General features: G+C 33.7%; 1 protein-coding gene and 1 pseudogene across 2 annotated transcripts; both read right to left on the reverse strand.

Annotated features, from left to right (window-relative positions):
• Positions 1-10918: 10918 nt before the first annotated feature.
• On the reverse strand, positions 10919-15641 carry LOC143556194 (sodium/pyruvate cotransporter BASS2, chloroplastic-like). Its single transcript, XM_077045589.1, has 13 exons — positions 15463-15641; positions 15287-15383; positions 14180-14309; positions 14056-14097; positions 13846-13959; positions 13686-13748; positions 13473-13600; positions 12917-12998; positions 12788-12839; positions 12408-12505; positions 12050-12208; positions 11283-11372; positions 10919-11197 (listed from the first exon to the last, which is right to left on the reverse strand). The coding sequence occupies exons 1-13, from the start codon at positions 15563-15565 to the stop codon at positions 11120-11122; spliced, it is 1236 nt and encodes a 411-aa protein (XP_076901704.1). The 5' UTR covers positions 15566-15641; the 3' UTR covers positions 10919-11119.
• A 1975-nt stretch (positions 15642-17616) lies between these two features.
• On the reverse strand, positions 17617-26589 carry LOC143556195 (phospholipase SGR2-like; annotated as a pseudogene). The gene is made up of 21 exons (XR_013139341.1): positions 26204-26589; positions 24399-24499; positions 24087-24278; positions 23688-23843; positions 22870-22941; positions 22632-22784; positions 22090-22140; positions 21791-21961; positions 21562-21711; positions 21048-21113; positions 20588-20965; positions 20423-20474; positions 20234-20337; positions 20080-20152; positions 19893-19995; positions 19699-19792; positions 19332-19394; positions 19159-19210; positions 18963-19066; positions 18813-18859; positions 17617-17990 (listed from the first exon to the last, which is right to left on the reverse strand). The product of XR_013139341.1 is annotated as a phospholipase SGR2-like (transcript).
• Between the last annotated feature and the right edge of the window lie 718 nt (positions 26590-27307).

Below are 27307 nucleotides of genomic sequence, written 5' to 3' on the forward strand. Positions count from 1 at the left end.
ACATGCTGATGTAGCTTCTCAACTGTCAATTGATCATTTTCAATTGATTTCGAAGCTTCTTTATGTTGTTGTTTGTATTTCGATTCTATAATCTCTTTGGATCTTAGAATCGCTAAAGATGAACATACATATATTATCAACAACAAGAGTAACAAAGCCACATAAATTGCCGCTACTGTGGTATAGAAAAAGAAATCTAAGATGACCTTTAACTAATCAGGGTTAAGATCTTGTGAAGTTAATCGCGTAGAAATAGAACGAAGATTAGTGGGAACTTTCCCAACAACACCAGTATCAATTTCGATGCAAACATTGACCACCAAGGTGATTACTAGAACACCCAAAGCTGTGACGTTTGCCAAAAGCTCGGCGTTGTCCATTGTTGCTAAGCAAGGCAATAAATTGGCCATCATGGTGCACATAAAGGCCAGGCTTCCGAGCTTTGCGGCTTGGTCCACATCGCCAGGCATGCTACCACTTAGATCCACGGGCAACTTCATTGCGACAGCTATCACCGTGAGAGAAAAAGCATTGATAGAAAAGTACTTGCACCGAAACAATAGCTTTTTCCTTCTTAAGCCACACAATAAGTCAGCCACCATTGCAAGGATGCAACACAGAGATGCTACAGCGATGTACATCCCAATCGTTGTCATTGGTTCGGCGTATGTGTCCTCCAAATCTAACTTTAATATGGATTTTTCGTAATTCTTCAACTCGGTTATAGTACCATTAGAAGTATTGGTATGCAATAGTTGATCCATAAGATCGTGATAAACAATCGTTTTGTTGAAAGCCGCCTTTTCGTTGGAAACCATAATTGTTGCATTCATGGCTCCCCGGAACACAAAACTGATGATTTGATGGTTGATCAAGTTGGGATTAGTTGTGAAAAAGGGCTTAATTGTGTTGTTTGTAGTATGTATGTCAAACCATGCATGCATGTATATATAGAGTCCAAAGAATTAACAAAGAAGGATTTAACAAGATAATTAATTAAGGGAACATCACTAAAATATGTGTTTGAAGAAGACATTTAGCAATTCTAACAACCATGTGACTGCCAACTTCAAGATTACAACTTGTTTGTTTTTTAGTTCATGTGTTAATATTCACATTTTAGAGTTAAATATTTACATAAAAAAAATTGTGTCATTTGTTATTTCTAATTTGGGTTCACATATTAGTGTTAATATTTGCATAAAAGAAGTTGTGCCACTTTTTATTTCTAATTTGTGTTCCTTCATGTGTCTTTGAAACCCCTTAAAAGGTCCCTACTAAAGCATAAATTCTTTTCACAATTATTATCTTTATAATTTTATTGATTGTAAGTTGGGATGTAGGTTTTATCAACTGTTTGGCTATGAAAAGAGTATCTAGTGTTGTGGAACTGATGAGGTTGTCTCCTAAGGCTTCGGGACCCTTAATGCGAGCTTCTTTTGCTTTACTCATTATTGTGAGTTGCAAAGTTGTTCGGTCTGAGAACGTGCCAACCTATGTATGTAGAGAAAGTTGCTTTTATTTTTGACAATGGCCTTCGAGGGGCGATTGAGGACATTGTGGTTTGTGGGGATCCATTCTTCGGGGTTCTCCAATGGAGGTTGACATCACTTCCGTCCCATTTTTGGGGTTGGGTTTATGTTCGGTCGAGGATATATCTAGATATGCTTTTGTGGCTTCGAGAGCATAATTATGGAGTTTACAGGACCACATTCTTCGGGGCGATGATATTGATGGGTTGAACTCTGATTATGGATACGCGATGAATCGTTTACGTACTTCACTTGTGTGAAGCATTACAATGATTTATTAAGAAAATTGTTTACATGCTATGAAACAACCATTTTGACAAATTACCCAGCTTGCCTGATTTACCACCATTAATAGCCAACAGGCTATGAAACAGTAACTGAAAGTCAAATCTAGTTCTCTTCAACTTTAGGTATTCGTGTCAGTAATGATTAATGATTTACCACCATTAATGATTAATCATCTTAAACAAAAAAAAAGTGATTTATAATTTCATTAAAAAAAAGAGACAATTCTACGTGTCGTCACCATGCTTATGTCATCACCTTTAATAGCTCTGTTAATATATTCCCTACAGTTGGGATGCAAACTACATTTATAGAACTAATTAGTTATATAAACATATAAAAATATATGCATATACAATGAGAGACTGGATCAAATAGAAAATATGTTTTGTGTGAGAATGGTAAGAACCAATCATATGTGAATAAATAGAAGTTATTAATTAAATAGAAAAGGGTATTATAGTAATTATCAAATCCAATTCATTCCATTTTCATGCAGCATGATCGGAATCAATTATAAACTTAGTTTTTCCTCTTATTGCTGCAACAAAAGAAAAACAAGTTGATGCCATCAACACAACTTATTTTATTAAAATAAACACACAAATAAGAACCACAACGCATCATACAAAATTTTCAACCAACACATAAATTTGAACATCAACACATTAATATCAACACAAATTTACGAAAACAACACAATTGTTTACGACATCTACACTTCACTAAATTCATCATTAGCATCACCAACAATACTATTTAAACATCACCATTAACATATACACAGATCTTAAAAACATAAAAATCATCAACGCCAACAGCGACAATTTGAACATCAAAGCATAATTCAGAGCACCAACAAGAACAATATAAGAATGTCTAACATAAATTTAAATAGAAATAAATAAATAAATAAAATCTAACAATACCAACACATTTATGTTTAACAACACCAATTTTATGAGCATAATACATCTATGATGAATACCAACACCTTATCTAACATCGCAAACCAACAAAAAAAAAATTAAATTCAAGTTATACGTTCATCATCAAGACATACCAAATTAAGATCCAATTACAACTTCGACATACAACATCATCGACAAAACATGCGATTAAACAAGCAATTGGGTTTTTAAAAAAAATCGAAGGCTAAATGTACATGCACCGTCGACAATTTTGTCATTCGCCATCACCGTTTCACCACCAATCACGCTACAATTTTAGTTTTTTTTCTTTTTCCAAATTAACTATAATCAACACTTAATTAAGGGTCTCACGAGTTGGAATTCCATGGATTATCTTCGAATTCATCATCTTAAGGTTCAACTGGGGAGTTTGTACTGGTTTAGGAGAGGTTATAAGAGTGTGACTGATTTTGTGGGTTTTTTTTTTTTTAAGCAGAACTCTTTACATTTTTACCCTTCTAGCCCACATTTTCTAAAAAGAAATCAATATTGTTTAGTTGACAAAATCTAATCCATTGGATTTTAAATTGAATGGTCAAGATTGTTTCTTACTATTCTCACATAACACATGTTTTCTATAGTATCCATCCTCTATACAATGAAACATAAAAATCTAGACACATATATCCTCTTCCTAATTCTCCTTATTACATATTTTCCCAATGCTAAACCTTTAATTACATATTTCTCATTCCTAAGTTATATATATTACATATCTCCTTATTTCATTAAAATTAGCTTACGAATTAACCATTTTACCCTTAATGAACTAATGCCCTTCTGGCGGTGCACGCATATAATGTATATATGTGTGAACTCTCGGGTGGGCAAAAGTAAAATTGCACTAATTTTGACGTTATTTTACTAATCTCATGAAAATAACGTTAAAAGTGGGGGAAGGTTAATCAGGCATCATGTGGTGGCGTTGATAGCCGAAAGACAAGGGCACATGCATCAATCAGCCGGTGTCCCGATGATTGAGTGCTATGTGCCTTATGTCCAAGGCTTGATGCAAAACTACTATCGAGCCGGGGGTCTCATCGGAAGCAGCCTCTCTATCCCTATGGGGTAGAGGTAAGGTTGTCTACATCTTACCCTCCTCAGACCCTACCATAGCATTGCTATTGGTGGGATATACTGAGTACGATGATGATGATGATGACCCTTAATGAACTACTTTACATATATCCCCATTTTAATAGTAACAATTACATATATCCCAAATTTAAACCCAAACCGAGTCGGTTTTAAGACGAACATATGCGATCCAACGCCGGAAGGAAAAATAGACATACTAGACAAAAAACCGAGAAAAAGAAACCCGATGTTTGGACATTACTGCGATCCAACGCCGGAAGAATGGAAGCCGCTGATGTTTGTAAGTTACTGAGCGATGGAACACCGGATGAATGGAAGCCGATGCCGTTGTTTGTCTGATGTTTGGTTTTTCATTAGAGTATTGTCAATTGAAAAGGGTAAAAGGGTAATTGCATATAAGAAGGGAAAATATGTAAATAAATATTTAGCTTTGGAAATATATGTAATAATGGAAGTTAAGAAGGGAATATATGTAAAAATCCCAAATTCAAAAGAGTTTTTTCGGATCTATTATTTTAATTTTTAATAGTTCAACCGATAACCTTTAAATTTAGGGCTATATCCAATAAATATTCACGGTAGACTTCCTGGTGCAAGCTTGTTTGGTGCATAATCACTTAAAAGAAGGTATACACAACTGCCAAAAATATATAGTGAAGCATAACTAGGCGTGCAATTGTGTAGTAATTCAAAATGTGATTTGCCATTTAGTAAAGTAGTGGGTGGCCAATTAATGATATATAACCCACAAAAACACCAATACGATTTTGGTAATTTGGCATTAAATAACTTAGCCAACCCAATTTCCACAATGTGTCGTTGTTTCCATTCAACTCGGCCGTTTTGTTTAGGGGTGTACGGGCACGACATAACGTGCTATTTTGTTGGAATAATGTGTGAACCCGATGATTAGTCAATTCAGTTCCCCCATCACTTTGAAAGATTTTGGTTTTTCTCGAAAACCGAGTTTGGCAAAGGGTAGAAAACCCGACAAAGCATTATAAACTCTGATTTGGCTCGTAAAGAGTAGAGCCACGTGAATCTTGAAAAATTTTCTATAAAGGCCGCATAATATATATAACCATCATTCAATTTGATTGGTGAGGGTCCCCATCTAACATTCGTTACCTTTCAAACTCGAAAACCCGACCCATTTTGAATTTTTATTTTGTTATATATATATATATATATATATATATATATATATATATATAGATATATATATATATATATATATTATTCTCAAGTTTCGTGTCGTATATCATTCGTCAACGTTTATTTGAATTTGAATTTGCACTTATATTTTGTGTTTAACGTTATTCGTTAATATATTATTCACGATGAGTTACATTTATCCATAGCTCATTTTCTGTTCATTTGTTCAATTCACGAAATTCCGGGATTTAATTTCTTAATTAAATGAGCTTCAAACAATACGAGTATAATATAACAAAACAATTCTAGTATATTAACAAATCATTCGAAGTTTGGGATCCAGTTTGTAAACTTTGTTTTAATTTCTAATCTTTAAAACATCTTTGATACATTTACAAAGTTCAGGGACTAACTTGTGATTTCACTTATAAAGAATCTAAGAAACTTGGGGGGGGGGGGGGGGGATAGTGTAAAATAATTTAAAATATAATATTAAAATGAAAACCCAGCCCCTACCCACCCCTGCCCCGTCTTTCCGACGTGTTCTCCGGCCGGCAACCCGGTACACTCTGGTGACCACCAAAGACGCCATTTAACGCGTAAACTAAATTAAGTAACGGCCAGAAAAGGTATTATACTATAAAGGAAACACGTTTAAAGCATCAATAAATGTCAATCAATCCCTAACTGCCGTATAATTGACCGGAAATCTCGTAAAGTTCCAATAATGAGCAATTAACCTGTTACGCTCCAATTGAACCTATAAATAGGACACTAACCTTCATCTATACCCATCCCAAACATCAATTCAACATAAAATACTCTCTACAACTCGTGTTAATCCGTCCAACCGTCGTTCGTCGCCTTTCCTTAACTATCCCAGGCAAGTAATACATGTTTTATGATCATACTTAACCAGCAAACAAAACCCCTAACTCCAATTGATCGAATATGGAACCAGTTTCTGAATTTGGGGTTCTAGGGTTTGAAGAAGATGAACTGCATATATTATATAAATATTTTTGTCTCCATATATTTACTAAGTGGAATGGTAGCCCAACTGGTTAAGCTGTGTGTATGATATATGAGAGTCAGCTAATATGGTTTTTGATATATATATTTTTAATCTTTATCTTACTATGTAAAACTATATGATATTTAATAAATTAATTAAAAATTATCATAAATCAAATAAAATTATTTTAAAACAAATAAAAATTTTATATATTAAAAATAAATTATATTTCCCCATTTTCCATGCAAAACCGACTTCCAAACTCGTTAAAACCGTTCGTTAACCTTAAACTCGTTAATATAATATTATATTATTATTGCATTCGTTAATCTTTATAATACACCGACATAATCGTTTATGATAAAACTTATACCCTTAAAATCCATATCCCATAAATATTAAAGTTCACTTATTAATAATAAATTATTAATTAAATAATATGTAAATAACATTGTTTGTTAATCCATTTAAAATTAGTTTATATCATGATTCATAATTCGTTAAACTTTATTTCGTCAGCTTAATATTCGTTAAAACCAGTAAGATTTAGACTAATATTAAAATAACCCATGCCTTAAAATAATAAAATAACACATGTTCCCAACAAATAATAAACTTTAATATCTCGTGGGATTAGTCTTTAAATTTCGTATTTATTTCATTTATAGTTCGTGACGTTTGACCGCTTCGGTTACGCTATTATGCTTTCGGTTTCCATTGCAATGTTTATCTTCAATTTCAATGTGAGTTTCTCACAACCCCCTTTTAAACGTTTTCATATTTTGGGGTGGCATATGTAATTATTATCAAACTTCAAGATTTATAATTTTGCTTACAAACTACAATTCATATCATGGACTTGTGTGCTTACTTGCTTATTTGTTTTATACGTGGATTTCTAGTGGATGTCTCAATAAGTATGATCATACGCCCCCCTTTGCACTCAGGTCCATTTGTATTGAGTGGAAAAGGGACCTCATATCCGAGTACGTTGGTAGCCCCAACTGGAAAGGACATTCATTTGTTCTTTACACTCAGGTCCATTGCATCGAGTGTAAAGAACCCTTATGTGCTCATTTCACAAGTTTCATGGAATTGTATGATTTTTATATATTATATCAAACTGTGGGAATCTCACCAGCTATGTTCGTAGCTGACTTTATTTTATACATATGTTACATGAATAGAGATACGAGGATGAAAGTTAGAAGACACATAGCATACTTATAGGATATTCAAAGAAAACTTATCTTTTTGTTTATTTATTTGTTACAACTTGTATTATTTGATAAATTTGTGTTACATGAATATTTAAATGAAATAATGTTTTTATGGTCACCTAATAGTGTCACGTGTATTTGGGCAATATGTACGTCACACTCAAGCGTTTCCGCTTTAGCCGGGGTGTTACACCCCATAATCATAATGTATAAGTTCCAATGGTGCTGAGACCGGTTGTTATGTCGAGTTAAGTTTAACAAAGAAAAAGAGACCAAGACGGGCTAGCTTAGTCTCCAAATTCTGTTTGTGTGTGTTTATTTGTTTATCGATCTAGCTAGCCAACTAAAACCTTCATCATAGCAGACTAAAAATTAAAAACACATCATACTACTATACAAATGTTGATAGCTAGATTTCTCAAATTCTTGTTGACCACCTTGAGTGTATGACTTCAAAATGAGAGTGAAATACCACCATATATCAGTCATGTAACTTATGAGTCCAGCATTTCTCTACTTTAAAGACCTTAAAATGGTTTAAAACGTTTTTAAAATCAGCTTAAAGCTTAATTAGGGAAGCAAAACATCTAAAAACGGCGCAACTGTACCAGGTATGACCCCCACAAATTGTACTATGAGAATCACTAACGTTGACCGCTTATAATGTGAGTTATAGTTGTCTGGCTTTATTTCGGTCGTCTTCATCTAATAAGAAGGGAAAATTACTAAAATATGTGTTTGACGAAGAAATTTAGCAATTCTAACAACCTTATTACTAACTACCTCAATATTACAACTTGTATTTTACAATTCTAACAACCTTATTCACATTTTAGTATTAAATATTTACATAAAAGAGTTGTCACTTGTTATTTCATTAAGAAAGGAGACAATTCTAGGTCGTCGTCACCATGCTTATGTCATCACCTTTAATAGCTCTGTTAATATATACCCTACAGTTGGGGAGCAAAATACATTTATAGAACTAATTAGTTATATAAACATATAAAAATATATGCATATACAATGAAACATAAAAATCTAGGCACACAAAATTCAAAAGAGTTTTTCCGGATCTATGATTTTAATTTTTAATAGTTCAACCCAGCATGTCGAGTGACATATACACGGGAGGTGCATCCATGCATGGGTCCACACAACGATAACCTTTAAATTTAGGGCTATATCCAATAAATATGCACGGTAGACTTCCTGGTGCAAGCTTGTTTGGTGCATAGTCACGTAAAAGAAGGTACACATGACTGCCAAAAGTATGTAGTGAAGCATAACTAGGCGTGCAATTGTATAGTAATTCAAAATGTGATCTGCCATTTAGTAAAGTAGTGGGTAGCCGATTAATGATATATACCCACGAATATGCATCAACCCAGTAAGACGTTGGTAATTTGGCATTAAATAACTTAGCCAAGCCAGTTTCGACAATGTGTCGTTGTTTCTGTTCAACTCGACTGTTTTGTTTAGGGGTGTACGGGCACGACGTAATGTGCTATTTTGTTCGAATAATGTGTAAACCCGATGGTTAGTAAATTCAGTTCCCCCATCACTTTGAAAAGATTTTGGTTTTTCTTGAAAACTGAGTTTGGCAGAGGGTAGAAAAACCGACAAAGCATTATAAAACTCCGATTTGGCTAGTAAAGAGTAGAGCCACGTGAAGCTTAAAAAACTATCTATAAAGGCCGCATAATATATATAACCATCAATCGATTTGATTGGTGAGGGTCCCCATAAATAACAATGTATAAGTTCCAATAGTGTTGAGGCCGGTTGTCATGTCGAGTTAAGTTTAACAAAGAAAAAAAGACCAAGACGGGCTAGCTTAGTCTCCAAATTCGGGTTGTGTGTATTTGCTTGTTTATTGATCTAGCTAGCCAACTAAACCCTTCATCACACCACACCAAAAATTAAGCACACATCATACTACTATACAAATGTTGAGAGCTAGATATCTCAAGTTTTTATGACCACCTTGAGTGTGTGGCTTTGAAATGGGAGCGAAAGACGACCATCTTTCCAGTCATGTAACTTCCGAGTCTAGTATTTCTCTACTTTAAAGACCTTAAAATGGTTAAACACGCTTTTGAACGTCAGCTTAAAGCTTAGCGATGCAAAACATCTAAAAAGCGGCCCAACTGTACCAGGTATGACTCCCACAAATTGTACTATGAGAATCACTAACGCTGACCACTTATAATCTGAATCATAGTTGTCTGTCTTTATTTCAGTCGTTTTATCTAATAAGAAGGAAAAATCACTAAAATATGTGTTTGACCAAGACATTTAGCAATTCTAACAACCTTGTGAAGTTGTGTTTACCTATGTCAATATTACTAACTTGTATTTTACAATTTTACGACTCATGTGTTAATATTCACATTTTAGTGTTAAATATTTACATAGAAGAATCTGTCACTTGTTTCTAATTTGTGTTCACATTTTAGTGTTAATATTTACATAAAAGAAATTGTGTCACTTTTTATTTCTAATTTGTGTTCACATTTTAGTGTCAATATTTACATAAAAGAATTTGTGCCACTTGTTATTTCTAATTTGACATTTTTGTGTCAATATTTACATAAAAGAATTTGTGCCACTTGTTATTTCTAATTTGTGCCCCTTTACATTTTTACAATCAATAATGATATAAGGATAATAATTAAGAAAATAATTTATGCTTTAGCACGTAGGGGCCTTTTAAGGGGTTTTTTTAATATTTCTAAACAAATCAAACTAAATAAAAACCAAATAATATAACTAAAGTCAAGATTAAACCCAAAAGTTTCACCATCGATGGGTTTTGATGGAATGATGGAATATGGCTACTATTTGCCGGATGCTATCACTAAAAACGTTTATCAACGTATCGAATCTGTTCATTCGATAGTTTTTTAAACGACCCCGGGTTGACAGTGTTGTTAATCAAATAGCTAGTTGGTTGATTCAAGGATTAAATAAAAAGAAGTTTAAGTAATATATTTCATATTAGGCAATGTGTTAATAAGATTCTTCTAATTCTATATTTTTATATATTACTTTTACTTTTTTATGTTGTATATTTTGCAAAACATGTCAATAAAATATGGGTTTGATTTCTTCTTGTAGGATTCCTAGTAATTAGGTGTGAATTCATGTTAAAAAACCAAAACTTCTTTCTTTCTTGTTACCTAGTTCTATAAGTAAAAATTAATTTATGTTTGAGGTCGAATTTTGTGGTGATTATGACCATCGTTGTCGAGTACATGCATTTTCCTACAACACTGACGCTTCCCACTGCCGCATCTAGTCGGTGGTGCATATGGATGGGTTATGCCTATAAAACCCCGATCATTATGAATCATGGACTAAAGGAAAGAAAGTCATCAAAGGCGATAATTTCTGGTTTATATTTGAAAAAGGAAAGTATACCGTTTGAGAAGTGTCAAAGGCGGGGTACGACACATGACATGTAAGAGGTGCAATTATAACAAATCCTATCTAATCTACACATCCATGTCAGTTTGGACCTAAAAACTAATTTTAAAAAAATTTGAATTTATTCTCATATATGTATCATATTCACAAATTTGAACTTATTTTCACACTTAAAACTAAGTACATTAAACACTTAAAAACTAAATTTACTACACTTAAATCAATCCAATATAATAGCATACAAGAGCACCAGATTAACTACCAAAATCCCTACTCGTACCAAATCAATCAAAAACGGTCTTTCGACATAAAACAACGCATAATCACCTAACAATACTCGGTCTTTCTTCCAAGAAATCTAAAAATGATCGAAACCGAAAACAAGAAAACAAAAGGCTACAAACTTTTGCTTTTTTACTCCTTGAAATCGTCTTTGTCATCAACAGGAATTGGTTGGTTCCTCCAATACACAGCCAACGCACTTCCACCAAGCTGCATTTTATCAAAATTTTAAATAAATTAAATTATGTTTATGACATTAATTTATTATTTTAAGGAAAAGGGAAAGTGTTCATACCGCCATACAAACAACACTAACTGCAGAAGGTACGGCTACAAGCGGATTTGTGAAATGTTTTTGAGCAAGCAAAAACCCTAGAGCCGAGCTCTGTATGGATAGCAAAATAAAAAACAAGTTAATATTATGCTAAAAATGGAAACGGGTCGAAGCCGATGAAACATGAAAGTGTATTTTTTCATGCTTAAAATCTTTTAAATCATTTGATACTAGAAGAATATATTATTATTATTATTATTATTATTATTATTATTACTATTACTATTACTATTATTATCATCATTATCATCGTTCCGAGATAAGTTTTATATCAGTTGACTCGCATCTTTCTTCCGATCAAAAGTCCTAAAACATCGGTTTGAAACTCGGAAAAAAACGTAACTGCGTTAAGTGTTTTTTAACGGAGGACCATTGAGATAAAAATAGTTTAAAGGTTGGACCGTTGGTAGTGATTTTTAAAGGTGGGATTATTATCTGCCAATACACAAAAGATGGGATTATTATCGGCCAATACACAAAAGATGTGATATTTATTATTATTATTATTATTATTATTATTATTATTATTATCATTATTATTATTATTATTACTATTATTATTATTACTACTATTATTGTAAAAGTATAGTTTGTGTAAGCATATTTAACAGATTAATTAATCATTTGTCCTTCTAAAAAAGGGGCAAACAACCCTTTGACTTTTGTTGACTGACCAGTTTATGACTTTTGGAAAATAGGGAACACAATAAAATGAAAAAGTGAACTACCTGCATGCCACATTCTATGGAGATGGTACGAGACGTTGATTCACCGAATGACAATTTAGAAATTACATAACCAAGAAAAAACGCAGCCCCGTGTAGTAAAGCAACTGGAAGTAGCAATTGTAAGCCTTGTGTTTTCAAAACGTCTGCAACTTGCCCGATCTAAAACCGAAAATGTAATAATAAATTTGTTAACTTTTTAAGAAAAATATAATCAATAACATGCGTTGTAGAAGATATTGTTTGAAACTGAATATTCAAAAACTTATAAAGAATTTGTATTATCCAAACATTAAAATTGAGAAGTAGAAAGAATTAGATTATCAGTATCAAAATGTATAAGAACGTATTGAGAACTAACCGGGCTTGCACAAAGAAGAGTTGTAAGTAGAACTCCAATCAAAGGTGTCACCGTGATGATTTTTGAGGTAAATTTAGGGAAGAATTCATTCATCAATACTGCAAAAAAATAAAAATAAAAAAAAATGCTTAACACAGTTTATAAATGACTATATTTTATAGATCATTGAGTGCACCATTGAACCATTTTCTTGGTAACGACTTTGACCGATCAACCCATTGAGTCCCTGGTTTTACATTGTTTTTTTTTAAATCTGGGTTTCATTTATGACCCGCAGACCCGGTCTCGCTTTCATTATAATAATCAGGGCGCACTCGGTTCGGTTGGTAAATATCGATAAAAAAGAATCTTGGATTTAGATATAAGTTTCTTTAAATTACCTCCCAAAATTGTCGGTACCAATACAACCTGAAATGTGCTTATGGCAAGACCCTGAAAAGAATTTAAAAGCAAATTTATAAATATAAGAAAAGTTTATAACTTTAGACCTTGGCAGTTTGATCACTTACTGCTGCATCGACCGGAACAAGTTGACCAGCTAGAACTTTAGTGAGGAGTGGTGTCATGATAATAGCTCCAATAGTCGAACACCTGTAAAAACCGACATAAAGATTGCTTGTTAAGATTCTTTATATTTATATAATCACTAAATGGAAAGATGGTGTTTATGGTTTTAGTCATAAACTCAAAAGATTATGTCCTTAACTAAAACAAAATGTTTATTGATAGCTCGATAGTTGAACATGTGTAAAAAGTAAAAACCAACACAAAGATTGCTTGTTAAGATTTTTTTTGGTCATATAAATACTAAATGGGATTAGGGATGTAGACGAGCCACGCCGCTCGTGAGCTACTTGAGATCAGCTTGCTAAAAGCTTGAATCGAGCCGAGCTTAAACGACAACGGGCCTAAAAATGAGCTTGTTTAGTAAACGAGCCCTGTGAGCCTAAACAAACCTATTATTTATATAACTTTTATTTAATATTATACACACACACACTCATATAATTTATTATTATTATTATTATTATATAATATTAAAGTAAATAAGAGACGGAAGCTTACGTTGTCATGAGAACAGAAAGTGCTACATTTCCTTTAGATATATAAGTTGCAACATTTGATGCTTGGCCCCCGGGGCAACATGAAACTAGAATCAAACCAGTTGCAAGTGGGGCCGACAATTTTAGAGTCTGTCAATACAAAGTTCAAATTTTTACATCAATAACAGAACCAAAAAAAATATTGAACATAAAAAAAATAAAAATTAATGCAAACCATTGCAATGACGAATCCCAACAAGGGTTTGATCAAGTACTGAGCAAGAAACCCTACGCCTACCTGAAGAACCAAAAATATATTCATCTTTAATATTCAATAAAGAAAATAAACTCCCACAAAAAAAAGAGGGGGGGTGGGGGATTGGGGGGATGCTTACGGTCCATGGATTCCTTAAACAACGTCTGAAATCCTCAAATGTTAGTGTAAGTCCCATTGAAAGCATGAGAAAACCCAATCCAACTGTAAAAAGATCTGTTTCTAACCATGTAACCTGCATATTGACCCGTTTAAGATAATATAAAGTCTGGCCCATTTAACTATCATAACTAAAAAGGGGGTAAATAATGACACAAAATGGTACACTTACCGCAGAAGGCTTGTAAATCCCAAGTATTGTACCCAAAATAACCTGTCAATTGCATACAACTTTAGTCAGTGGAATTAAAAAATACTAAAATTAAAATTGTGATGAAAACGCCGTATTGACATACCCATAAAGGAAAAAGGGTTGTTAAAGTTTCAATTATTTTTTCATATGTTGACATTTCAGTTGAGGGAGTTGCATTGGTAGGAACATCTCCTGGTACATTTGTTGCTGCGTGACACCGAATTTTTGAACTCCTAACGAAAAAATAAAACATTATTTTACAATTCAATAAGCCAAAGAAACATTATTAGCATAACATTTCTTTTAACATGGATTGTTCAATAATATCATATAATCACTTTAAAATCATATCCAATTGACTTGTGCTTAAAAGCAGAAACAGATAGCCAGCTTGTTGAGAACAGTTTATTTCACAGGGGTAAACATGTAATTTTGAATCCACCAAGAATAAAAAGTTTGAAATTAGCAATCTCATTCTGCTAATGAAACCAACTTATTCACCCTAAAATAAGCATGTAACTATACTAGGGAGTGGGGCTGCAAACGAGCCAAGCCAACCCAGGTTGGGCTCAGGCTCGGCTCGTTTATCTTAACAAGCTGAAATGTTGAGTTCGAGCTCAGCTTGTAAAGAGCTAGAGGCAGCTCGCTTTTATTTAACAAAAATCCTTAATCCTATATTTTACATATATTGATGATATATTAAAAAAATAATAATATTTTTAACATACATAACAAAAATTATAATGTATATACTATATACATATTAAACTTTGGGTTATAATTTATGTATATATATTAAAATTTGAGCTTTAAATTAAATTGGCCAGCTAAACGAGCCTAATGAGCCAGTCAAGAAGCCAAGCTTACCTTGGCTCGGGCCCAGCTCGTTTACAAACGAGCGAATTCCAAGCAACAAGCCGCGAGCTTTTTGAACAACCCTAAACTATATGAGCATAAGCGCCTTTATTTATCCAATTCCAAACACCAAAAATTCTTATATCAAACTTTTTATTAAAAACAACTTATTCACCCTAACATAAGCAGATAAGCATAAACACTCTTCTTCATCCAAACACTAAAAAACTCTCATCCTCTTCATAAATAATAATTCCCAAACATTTGAATACTACAAATTTATTTTTAATCATTTCTTCACCAATTCACATTACAATTACAAAAAATAAATATATACACTAAATTAACCACATACCTGGAACCCAAAGATTCAAGAATTGCTGAACCAATTCCTTTATTCTCAACAACCAAACACCTTTTACCATCAGATGAACAAAACCCTTCTCCAAAAGCTGCAAAAAATCAAAACTTTATGCATCACATATAGCCAACAAATATTAATCAAAGAACAAAAGTTAACCAACAACATACAAACATGACTCTGAACCCCTCTTGCAGGCAAATCATATCTGGGTCTATGAACAAGAGACCTAAAGTTACAATCTTTAGCCACAATTCTTGAAATAGAGGCCATTGGGTATCAAGAAAATGGGTTGAGAGTGATAAAGATTGAAGCTTTATTATTATTTGAGCATGTGGGTTTGATTTAAAATGGGTCCAATGTTTGCAGAGAAGATATAGGAAGGTATCCGTGGAAACCAAAGGAACCACACACACAAGATTTTGGGCTCATCCAATAATAATACATACAAAACAAGTGTCACATGATGTGTTGTTATCAAGTTGGAAAGTTTTAGTATGGTACAAATATTGTGGAAAGTTTGACTTGGTTTGTGGTTGGCATTGGAACCCGAGGTCTGGATGATGTGGCTTGAAGGCGGACGAGTGGTGGGATGGCGTGATGGACTCTGTCGCTGTGTAGGAAAGTCTTGTGGCTGATTGGCTAGTGGACGAGGAGTGTGGGTCCATGTAGAGGTGGGTTGATAAACTAGTTAATTGAATTGACTCGAAAATCGAACTGGTTTGAAACCGATTATGTAGAAACCGGTTTGTAATTTTCTCCATCGAAACCGTGACTGGTCAAAACTGGGGGAAAACTGGTCAAAACTCGAACTGAAATTGATCGTAATTTAATCAAGAAACGGGTTTCAACCCGGACTAAGACCGATATAAATTGGTTTTGACTTTTGTTGACCAAACTGAACCGGTTTTGAGTTTTAAACCGGTTTGTGCACCTCTAGGCCCATGAGTCACTCCTCACATAGTTGTGAATATGAGGTGGGGGATGATTTGACGGTTTGTAAAGGTTTGTTGTTGCGAGTGCTCTTAGACCAATTATGTAAGTATCGTATTTGATTGGCTTTCAATTGTAACATTAGTTCATGTGTTATGGGAGGTGTGCATGAAAAGGGTAATTTATGACATGTAGGCGTCACCAATGGGCAAATATACTTCATATTTTACACATAGATGGATGTGTTACAATGGAGTGAAATATGAAATGTGATTGTAGGGTTAGACGGAAATAAACGATCGGTTCATCTATTAAATAACAATTCTAAAGAAAACTAATTGCTTAGCACTAGCACAGCAGCACACACTGCTCTGATCATGATGCCGTCCGCACATAGGCCTGTCACGTATAACAACAACACAAGGCCCGACCCAAAAAACCCTAACTCAAACCAAAAACCCGAACTCGAATTGCAGTAGTTCGGTTCGGTTATTGGGTTTGAAATCTGGATTTCGGGTCAATCTGAATTAAGTTTTTGTTTTAAAAAACCTAATATTAGATATGCCGATTTAGCTCGCATTTCATCCGAAAAACCCTACAAATTCTTCTTATCCAGTCTTGAAAGTCCGGTTATATTCGCATTCTATGCAATTTATGGTTGAGCAATTGTTGTGTGTGTGTATATATATGTACATACATCGGTCTCAAGCTAGCTTTATATATTACATACAAAGAAATAAAAAGTTAGTTACAATTTTTGTGTTTGGTTTTGATTTAAAAGTTTTAAGTGTTGAAAATCTTAAATGAAACACCACCACATAAAGTCATAAATATTTGATTTGATACAATCAGTATTTGTTTGTTTTTAGAATCTTTCCAAGTATGTTATTTTCGCTCTATTTTTAAGTCAACAAAGAACATCTCGTGGGCCCACTTGAGAATAACATTAAAATAATAAAATCACATAACCCAAAAGACAACCCATTTAACCCATTAATCTAAAGTCTAAACTTATCAAACAGGTTGACAAACAGTAACCAAATTGTAAACGTGTTAATCGGTTGGTGGGTTGTAATAAATGACTTACACAGGTTAACATGTCGGCATGGTTTACTAAACAGGTTAAACAAGTTAACCCGAACATCACCCATTTATTAAACAAGCAAAACTAACACATGGCCCGTTTATTCAACGTGTTAGAATAATAACCAAAAACCTGATTATTTTCGTGTATGCTTTCACTTCTAAATATACCTATCCTGACTCGACTATTGAACCATTTGAAGACGGTCCCTCGCCTCGCCTCTGGACTCGTTTCTTTGTTTGCAACTTAATCCGACGCGAAGCATTGACCTAGCCCGACAACCAAGCTCAACGCGACATACCATTGCAAAAATCTATTGTTCTTGTTAAAACGCAACAAAGAATGATCGTTTTTGAAGAACGAGCGCATCGTATGGTGTATTATTTCCATTTATATTGTAACAATTAGTCTAAAAATTAGTTCAAACTACATAAGTAAAAAAGTTAACCTATGAAACTTTTGGCTCTCCTAGTGAACCTTTTCACGGACTTGGTATTAGAAAAGGTTAAAGGAAGCTCTTCCTCAGCGAACTCTGCATGATCACACCACCCATACCACTCCCTATTTCCTTCATTTTTTTCGTTTTCCGTAAACTCATCCGACCCTTCGGGCTCCTCTGGTATGTCGCGATATAAATGTTTTAACACGAATAATGCAGTATCGAGGTCCTTCCAATAATTTCTGTGAAATCAAAAAAACATCTATAAATTATAAAAGCTATATATGTATGGGTCGGTTTTGGGTCAAACTTGAGCCATTCAAAAAGTTCGTGGTTCGTTGCTCGAAAAAAGATAGTTCGGAATCGGGTTGGTTCGGTTTGTAAACAAGCCGGGCCCGAGCCCAGGAAAGTTCGAGCTGGCTTGACGAGCCACAAGCTGGCTTAAGGTTAATATTTCAGCTCATTCAAATAAATGAGCTGAGTCGAGCTGGCTTGTTTAACTTCAAGCCTGGGCCTGAGTCCGCTTCGGTTCGGCTTGACTTGGCTCAGCTCATTTACAACCATAGGTCAAACCGAACTAAAAATGGGTTTTTGGGTTTTCGAAAACCGTTTAGTTTCACTCTTTTCGGTTTTCGGGTTTCAGTTTTCACAATGGGCTCGGTTTGGTATTGATTTTACCATGGGCTTGAAAACTTTGTGATGAAAAAAAAACTCTCAAAATAATGAATTTGTGCCTGCCACTTTGGGCCAAAATTTTATTGTTAATTAATTATTACACATTGGGACCAATAATTTCTGGGCTAGACCATTTATTAATTTCTTATAAATTACTTTAAAAATGTTTTTTTTTTGGGTTCAGTTTGGCTTGGTTTTTTAACTGATAGCAAAAATCTGAAACTGAACCCAAAAATCAGTATTTGAAAAAACATAAAACCAAACCATCGGTTTTTGATTGGGCTCGGTTATGTTGGTTATTCTGGTTTCGTGCAAACCTAATACATGTTATGAAAAGATGAAAAAGTAATTAGAAATTAACATATCTCAAAATCAACATATACACTTACGTGTGTGCCCCCACAGCGGATATGTACTGATGTTGAAATGTTTTATCCTGCATTCAACAATTTAAATAAAATAAAGTAAATCAAAGTATAATCCAGTTGATTAGCTAAGAATCTTGATTTAAAGATTGATAAGAAATTAAAAATACATACTTGAAGAGCATGGTCGATTCGTCCATCTTCACTACCCGTTAACGTCTCCAGCATTATCGAACCGTATGATCTTTCAACCACTTCTGGTTCTTCTATCGTCTCTCCTAAACATAAACAAAATCCATGTTTATATATTAACTAATAATGCATTCAACACAAGAAAATGGATAAAAGAATATATGTACACTTAAGGTACCTCCTCCAACAATATCACCATCCTTAGCTTGACATAAGGCCAACATTTTTCCCTACAAAAAGTAAGAATATTTATAGTTAATAACTAATTATTTGACATATATGAGTTGCCCAAAATCTTGGTCAAACATATAACACATCTATTATTTCTAGAACAACACACAGTATACCGACCTTTACCGAGCTCATGCGATCCATTACCCCTTGGGAACTTGATGCAAAATCTTCTACAAATTCCTGAATCATTAAGCAATATCACTATAATAACTTTATAATTGAATTGTGCTAAATACAATATTATTCCAATAATAATAATAATAATCTAAATGTTTAAATAAGATTTAGAATGTTGTATATGTTAAAAATAGACCGTGGGCGACTTTCAACATGTTGAACCCCGACCCGTTTGACTCATTCCCTTTTAAGCTAATTTTTTTATTTGACACCAAAAAAAAAAAAAAATTAGCTCATTCATAAGCAAACAGGCCGAAATTGACACCTCTGCTAACACCTATAAATGGTACCACTATATGGGGCCCACCTTAAATCCAATATGCAGTCGTTTTCCCCCTTTATGATAAGGAATAATGACTGGACGTGTGTTGATATATTCTCTACAAACAAGTGGTTCGATTCTGTCAAAAACGGGCAACTTTTAGTGTGGCTATGACTAAAAAACTATATTATTACATAATAATTTAACTTATATTAAACTTTTAGTGTTTACTAAAATACCTATATGCCACAGGATCGAAAGGATGAAAAATGTTGACCATTTGGTGACAAGATGGCATTTCTTCAATTACATCTTCATTATCCCAGTAGTCTTTTCCTTTCCCTGTGAAAAAAAAAATTCAAAAACTATAGTTTTGTAAAATAAAAAGATAAATTAATAAAAAGGACCGAAGAAACAAGAATTTACCGATTCCTATACGAACGTTTCGAAGGGAAAGAAACACACCAAGAGGCGACCCCACAGCAAAGAATGTGTCCACCTGGCATGAATTGAAAATAGAATTATGATCAAATCAAATTAAGATATTAAATATGTTCAATATTGATAAATAATTAATTACCTTGAATTCCAGCTTTGTGTACTTTATAAGGGGAGTGTAACTCTTCAGTGTGTCATTTTCGGGAGATGAAATTTTCGTAACACCATCACTTTCCATTTCTGTAACTATGATTATAAAACTACCATCTTAAAATAATAATAATAATAATCTAAATATTCTGAATAACCGTAAATCAGAGTCTAAATGTACCTCCAGCCTTATTTGATTCTAGCTCTTTAATTCTGGCATTCAAACGGTCAATCTGCAAGCAAACAAGTGCTATTACATTATCAATTAGGATTAAAAATAATAATAATAATAATAATAATAATAATAATAATAAATTGCACAAATGGAAGATTAATATTAACTTGCCTCTTCCCTAAGTGATTTAGTTGTAGCATTTTCATCATGCTGAAGAACATCCTCATCGGTTTGATTCAATCCATCATTGTTAGTGCAATCAGCTGAGCCATCTTCCTCCCCGGGCACCGCTTCGCTTTGATCATGGTCAACTCCAAGACCATCTTGATCCAACGTGACATTATCAGGTTTCGTGGAATCAATAGTTACAATCTCATTAAAATCCTTGCCCACTGAATCATCTGATTTCATGTCATTTGGTGTACAACTTTCATACTTAATCTTATCTTTGTAAATCCATTCCATTGGAAACGGCGAAGTCAAAGTTTCTTGATGACAAAGAATGTCATAAGATAGAACACTTCCTAAAGAATGACCATATAACGAAATCTGCAACCAACTTTGTCAATTTAAAATTATTAAAAAATTAACTAAGTATAATACTATAATTATATCTAAACCAACCACTCACTTTTCCGTCATAACCAGGATTCCTCTTAAGAAACTTTAAATATAACTTGTTTAATTGATTGGAAACCTGCCCAAAAGTCCATTATATCATTATAAGCATAAGTCAATGATATCTTTTTAAGCTAAAGTCTAAAAATGTTAATTAAAACCTAAGCAGTTAATGCGGAAAAATATCAGATATTGGTCAAGAACCGATTTTTGAAATATCGGTTATCGCGGTAGATGTCGGTGGGACATCGGTAATTCTAATATCATGCATATATAGCAATTTAACACTAATAATTCAGTATACTCTCCTACCATTTTAACTAATTAACCTTTTGCAACTTGCAAAACACTAAGTCACTAACAATCGTAGCAAGTAGGAACTGATTAAGACTTAAAACACTAACGTTAAACACTAAAATTTGATAATTAAGACTTAAAACAATATATCGGTCAATATCGCCGATACTATCGGTACCGATATTTTGACCGATATATCGGCGATATTGACTGCATGGATTAAAACATACCGAGTCAATAATATCTTGGCAGTAGATGGGGCTCATGTAGTACAATACATCATGAACCGTTGCACTTAATGTTACACGCAATCCATGTACACCAGGTAATGTACACTTTTCTACAGCAGATTCACCACTAAGCTTTAAATTTTTCCTCCACTAGTAACACAAAACCAGAAACATCTAAAAAATTAATTATTTCACAAGATTATGTGAAAACATATATACGATTACAAACCTGGCATGGAATGAAAAGAATCCTCTGAGTTCTACATTGGTAGGATGTCAAGTGTTGTTCTGACAGGATGGAAGTTATATGACGGAACATGCCAACATCATCAACTAAATTGGCTTTTTCCAGCCTTTGACCAATGCCGTGAACCATGAACACTAGATGCCGAACTGGAACCTTATACAAATTAAAATTAAAAGCATTTTATATTAACATCTATTTTATAAAAAGATATAATTATGTTTTAACAGCAAGAGTCTCGGTTATAAGTATGATTGTATGAAACAACTTTCATAGTTTTTTACCTGGGAACAATAATCATCCATCTCTTCTTCCTTTTGTTGTCGTAACTCATCCTACAAATTAAAATTTATTATTTAACATGATTATATACATATGCATATACATAATATATGTATATATGTGAGGTTTGGATCTCTTCAGAACTCCAAAAAAGTTTAAGAACCTCAAGAACTCCCAACAACCAATAATTTTATTTATTTATATTAAATTCAAAATTTCATAATATATAGTTACACTTTCAGAGAAGTAAAAGTATTAAATTTACCCATTTTATGATAAATCAATAAATAATAAACCAATCACTTATATCAATCTGTTTCACTAGATAAATGAGTAGAATAACAATGTTATCAGAGTGGATCATCTCAGCATATAATTTTCTTTTCCTTTATTTAGTGAATGAAGAGGTTATAAGAAAGTGATTTTATTTAATTTTTATAGAATGAGTAAAATGACTTTTTAGTGTTTTGACGTGTTACCTATGTATAATTTGCAATGTGGTTGGGTGTTAAATAATTTAATATGATAAAAAGTGGATCTAGACCTGCGTCAGCTTTGGTGACTTAGATGGAGCATAGCCGCGTCTTAATTTAATCCCTTTGCTACCAAACTTAACAATGCTCGAGATTCCTGATGTATCAACATTCAACCTAGCCTCCCATGTATCATCCTCTCCGGTAAAAAGACCATGAAGCCCCTTCAGGCAACAGGCAAGATGCAGATATGAAACAAAGACCTCAATTATGATAACTAACTTAAATTAGCATTAAACAATAACATACAGGAGTAGACCCTTGCATATCAACTCGGGCTGCAAATAGTCCGGACGGTTGAAACGTTCTTCGATGCCAAACCTACAAAAAGAACGATCATTACATCTAAAGGTTCAATGAACCAAACATTCATTGAACCGTTCGGCGGAAAGTTCGTGTATTTTGTTCTTTAGTTAAACAACAAACATGAGCACATGTCTCATTCATTCATTTATGTCTGCTAGTTTATGTCTGGCAAAGTTCTTTCGTTTATGTTCGTTTAATATATTCATTTAAATGCTACAGGCCCGCTACAATTTACTCTAGATTTAATAAATTTGTAGGCGCAAACCTTGTCGTTCACATTTACTTTTAATTGGTTTCACCTCAATTACGTTTGTTCGTCTATGTTCAGTTATGTTCATTCGTTGACATTCGCGAACCGTTTATTTATACTGTTAACAAACGAACATGAAAACCCCGTTTGTTTAATTATTTGTGTTTGATTGTCTGTTCGGTTGAATTTAAACGAACGAACATGCTCAGTTCGTGTTAGATCTGTTCGCTTAGAGGCCCGCACGAGAGGGTTGGATAAAGAGTCAAAATGGTAATTTTTGTACAAGTCGGGTTGATTTGACCTTTAAGACATTATGTTGATTTTTTTTTTACTTTTTTTTATAAACAATTAGCATGTCATAAATGACTTTCAAGTTTCAACCAATTTGACCGATTTCCTTTAAACCTAGCTTCTTTATCAGCTAATTTACCCGTGTTGGATAAAACATAACTTGAACTTATAGATGGATCAAAACTACCACCTAAGCATTCATGGGTTATGAGTAACTTACTTTACCATGATAAGCAAACTCCAATTGTTCAGAAACATCTTCACGAAGTGGCAGCCAATCAAAACCCCCTTTACGCGCAAACCAATGGCCTCTTAAAACACGACGATTTTCTCCATCCCAATAAACAGGAAAACAATGCCTTCTTACTAAATCTACCTACAATTTAAAGAATATAACGATTCACAAGTTAACATAATAAAAAGTCTTCAATGACCCATTTTGACCCGAAAAATAAGCATTAACCCCCCCACCCCCCCCCCCCCCCCAAAAAAAATCAATAAGTGATCGTCAATGATCCATTTTGACCCCCACGGCCCCACCCCTCTTTTAAAATGACCCTTTTTGGCAACGCTTGAATCCTAAAAATGACCCCGTTTTGACCCACTCATAAGTCACTACCTAATACAAGCCTCCTTTCACAGGGACACCAACTCTTTCTTCCTCAAAACATGGTTTTACTGCTTTTGAATTATCTAAAGGAAACGGTTTAAGAACTGGATCTGATTTTGAAGCGGAAGCTGGTGACCCTTTTGGACCTTCACTGCATTCAGCATACTCTTTCCACCAAATAGATAACAAATTCTCTTCTTGCTGTATGTGCATAACAGATATATAATCATTCATTTGTATACTATAGTCTAAAAATGGATAAAGGGAAGTGTTTGTATAATAATGATGAACTTTAAGAACTCCAAACACTTATTATATGACCTGCAAAAATGATGCTTCTATTGCAAGTGAATCTCTCATACCGAACCGAAAATAATCACTTTTATCTACTGTTTCTGCACGTGGGACAGCAGCAGCTACCTCTGCACATAATCAAGATCCCAAGTAACTAAAGAGATCATTCTTAACAAGAACGTCATAAAAACACAAAATAACATAGAAACGATGAGAAAAAGAAAAAATCACCAAAATTGACATCTTTGACCTCTTTTTTTCCTCAAAAATAGACATCGACTTTTAGCCTATAATACCATAGACACTTTCTGATTTAGCCAATCGGAAGTCACCACATAGGCTAAGCCTTAGACGGCGCTTTTTGGCACTTGAACTGATAAAAAGTCAGTAGGCCCCACTCTCTGACAGACCAGGAGTTGACACATATCACGTGCAGGCTAAGCTTAGCCTACAAATGCATTTCCTTAGCCGTTTATCTTGTAGGCTAAAAAGTTCACACCGGCTTAGCCGGCTTCTCTCTTCTTAACCGTCTGTCTTGTAGGCTAAATACTGCATTGATAGGCTAAAATGAGCATACTTGTGCCACATGTCAACTCCTGGTTGGTCGTATGGTGGGGCTCACTAACATTTTATCAGCATTAGTGACAACAACGGCCGCCTAAGGCTTAGCCTCCTTAGCCAGTTAGAAAATTGTAGCCTTGTACGCTAACAATGGATGCTTATTTTTGAAAAAAGGGTCAAACATGTCTATTTTGGTAATTTTCCCAAATAGAAAACTTGCTATGACATCAACCTCAAATACCAAGTTTGCTACTACACATATTAATAACCAAGCCAGAACGCTAAAACTAAAAGTTCAGGCAAAATGCAACTTCAGCTTTAATACTAATTAGGTAAATTAACCATGAAACATAATTAGCCTATTGATGCCACGTGTCAACTCCTGATTGTCAGTAGGTGCTACCCATCTTACTTTTCATGATTTTCTGTGCCAAAAAACACCAACTAAAGCCTAGCCTACTTAGCCTAAGTGGCGACTTCTGATTGGCTAAATTTAAAAATGCCGTCTATTTTGAAAAAAAAGGTCAAACATGACTATTTTGGTAATTTCCCAAAAGAAAACTTGCTTCGACATCAACATCAAGTCGTCATACCAAGTTTGCTACTTTACTAATTAACAATCAAGCCACAACCCTAAAAAATCAAACTTTCAAACAAAATACAACTTAATATTCATTTCTAATTAATAAACCAACTATAAAACAGTTACATTCGAACCAAATCCGGTAAAATGTTGTCCATTTACCATTTTTCTCCATCGGAACCTTATGAAAGTACTACCTAACTAATTAATAACCAAGCTACAACCCTAAAAACTCAAACTTTCAAACAAAATACAACTTCATCTTCATTTCTAATTAATAAACCAACTACAAAACAGTTACATTCAAATCAAAACCTGTAAAATGTGGTACATTTGCCATTTTTCTCCATCGGAACCTTACGAAAGTACTACCTAACTAATAATTAACCAAGCCAGAACCCTAAAAACTCAAACTTTAGGCAAAATGCAACTTCATCTTTATTTCTAATCATACAAACCAACTTTAACACAGTCACATTCGAACCAAAGCCTGTAAAATGTTGTCCGTTTACCATTTTTCTCCACCGGAACCTTACAAAAGTACCACCTAACTAATTAACAATCAAGCTACAACCCTAAAAACTCAAACTTTCAAGCAAAATACAACTTTATCTTCATTCCTAATCATACAAACCAACTTTAAAACAGTTACATTTCAATCAAAGCCTGTAAAATGTTGTGCATTTACCATTTTTCTCCATCGGAACCTTACGAAAGTACCACCTAACATCACCCCCATCAGATGGGCTTTTGGTATGTGCAAGATACTTCTTTCTGCCCTCACACTGATGTATTTCATCGGCCAATCTCCTTATATTCGATGCAGTGTTCTTTAACATATCAGCACAAGTTTTCCCATCGGTTTCCCCCATTGGAAATGGCTCAATAAAGATTCAGGCTTCGTTCAGGCATTTCGTCGAACAGGTGGTGTGCAATACCAAGAAACGCATATTTTTGGGGTTAATTTGAATTGGTTAATCAAGATTCGTGTGCAAGAAACTGGGTATGATTGAAAACACGTGACCTGTTTATTTGCATGGTTCCGGAACGAAGGTTGCAGTTGGAATTGATTTGGTGTTTGAGGTGTTTGGACGTGAATTGGAAAATGTTATTATTATTATTATTTTTATTATTATTTTTAATCTTTTAGCCGGAGAACGTATCCACCTAACGGGCTGCCGGCTAAATTTATTACATCGATATGCACTCGTTTCTGATCTGGAAAAAACTCTCGTCTAAGGCCAACGCCCGTGAATACTCGCTCAAAGACACGATGATACGGTAAAATAAAGCCCGTTCAGTTCAAGATTCCAAAAAAATTATTAATGGGGTGTTAAATTATTTACAAACTTAGAAATTTGTGAAGTAATATTATTTTGGTAAACCGAGTTTTAATAAGCAAAAGTATTATTTATTGGCGGATGATAATTTATACCGTCTATGTAATGTTATTGGTGAGACATCTGGTATTACATACGCACTACGCTGTCAAGTAAAATTATATCTTAGTGGAGAAATAACTATGATTGATCTTAACTTTTATTTATATTGTTTAAAGACATTTTATTACATTCTGGTTGAAATAAAAATAATAATTAGTTTCATGGTGAGTATATTATAAAGTTATAAGTATCAATGATTATATTGCTGGTACAGATTAATTCAGCTAAAAGAATCATAGCTTGGGTTATCAAAAATTCAATTTCTATCTTTTATCTTAATCTTATAAAGTAATAATTTTTCATACAAAGTGTAATATTTTTTGTATCATATTACTAGACCCTTTTTTATG

Source organism: Bidens hawaiensis, unplaced genomic scaffold, assembly GCF_021521415.1.
Source record: "Bidens hawaiensis isolate Kalapana, Puna unplaced genomic scaffold, B.hawaiensis_p1.1 tig00018484_1, whole genome shotgun sequence".
NCBI classification, from domain to species: Eukaryota; Viridiplantae; Streptophyta; class Magnoliopsida; order Asterales; family Asteraceae; genus Bidens; species Bidens hawaiensis.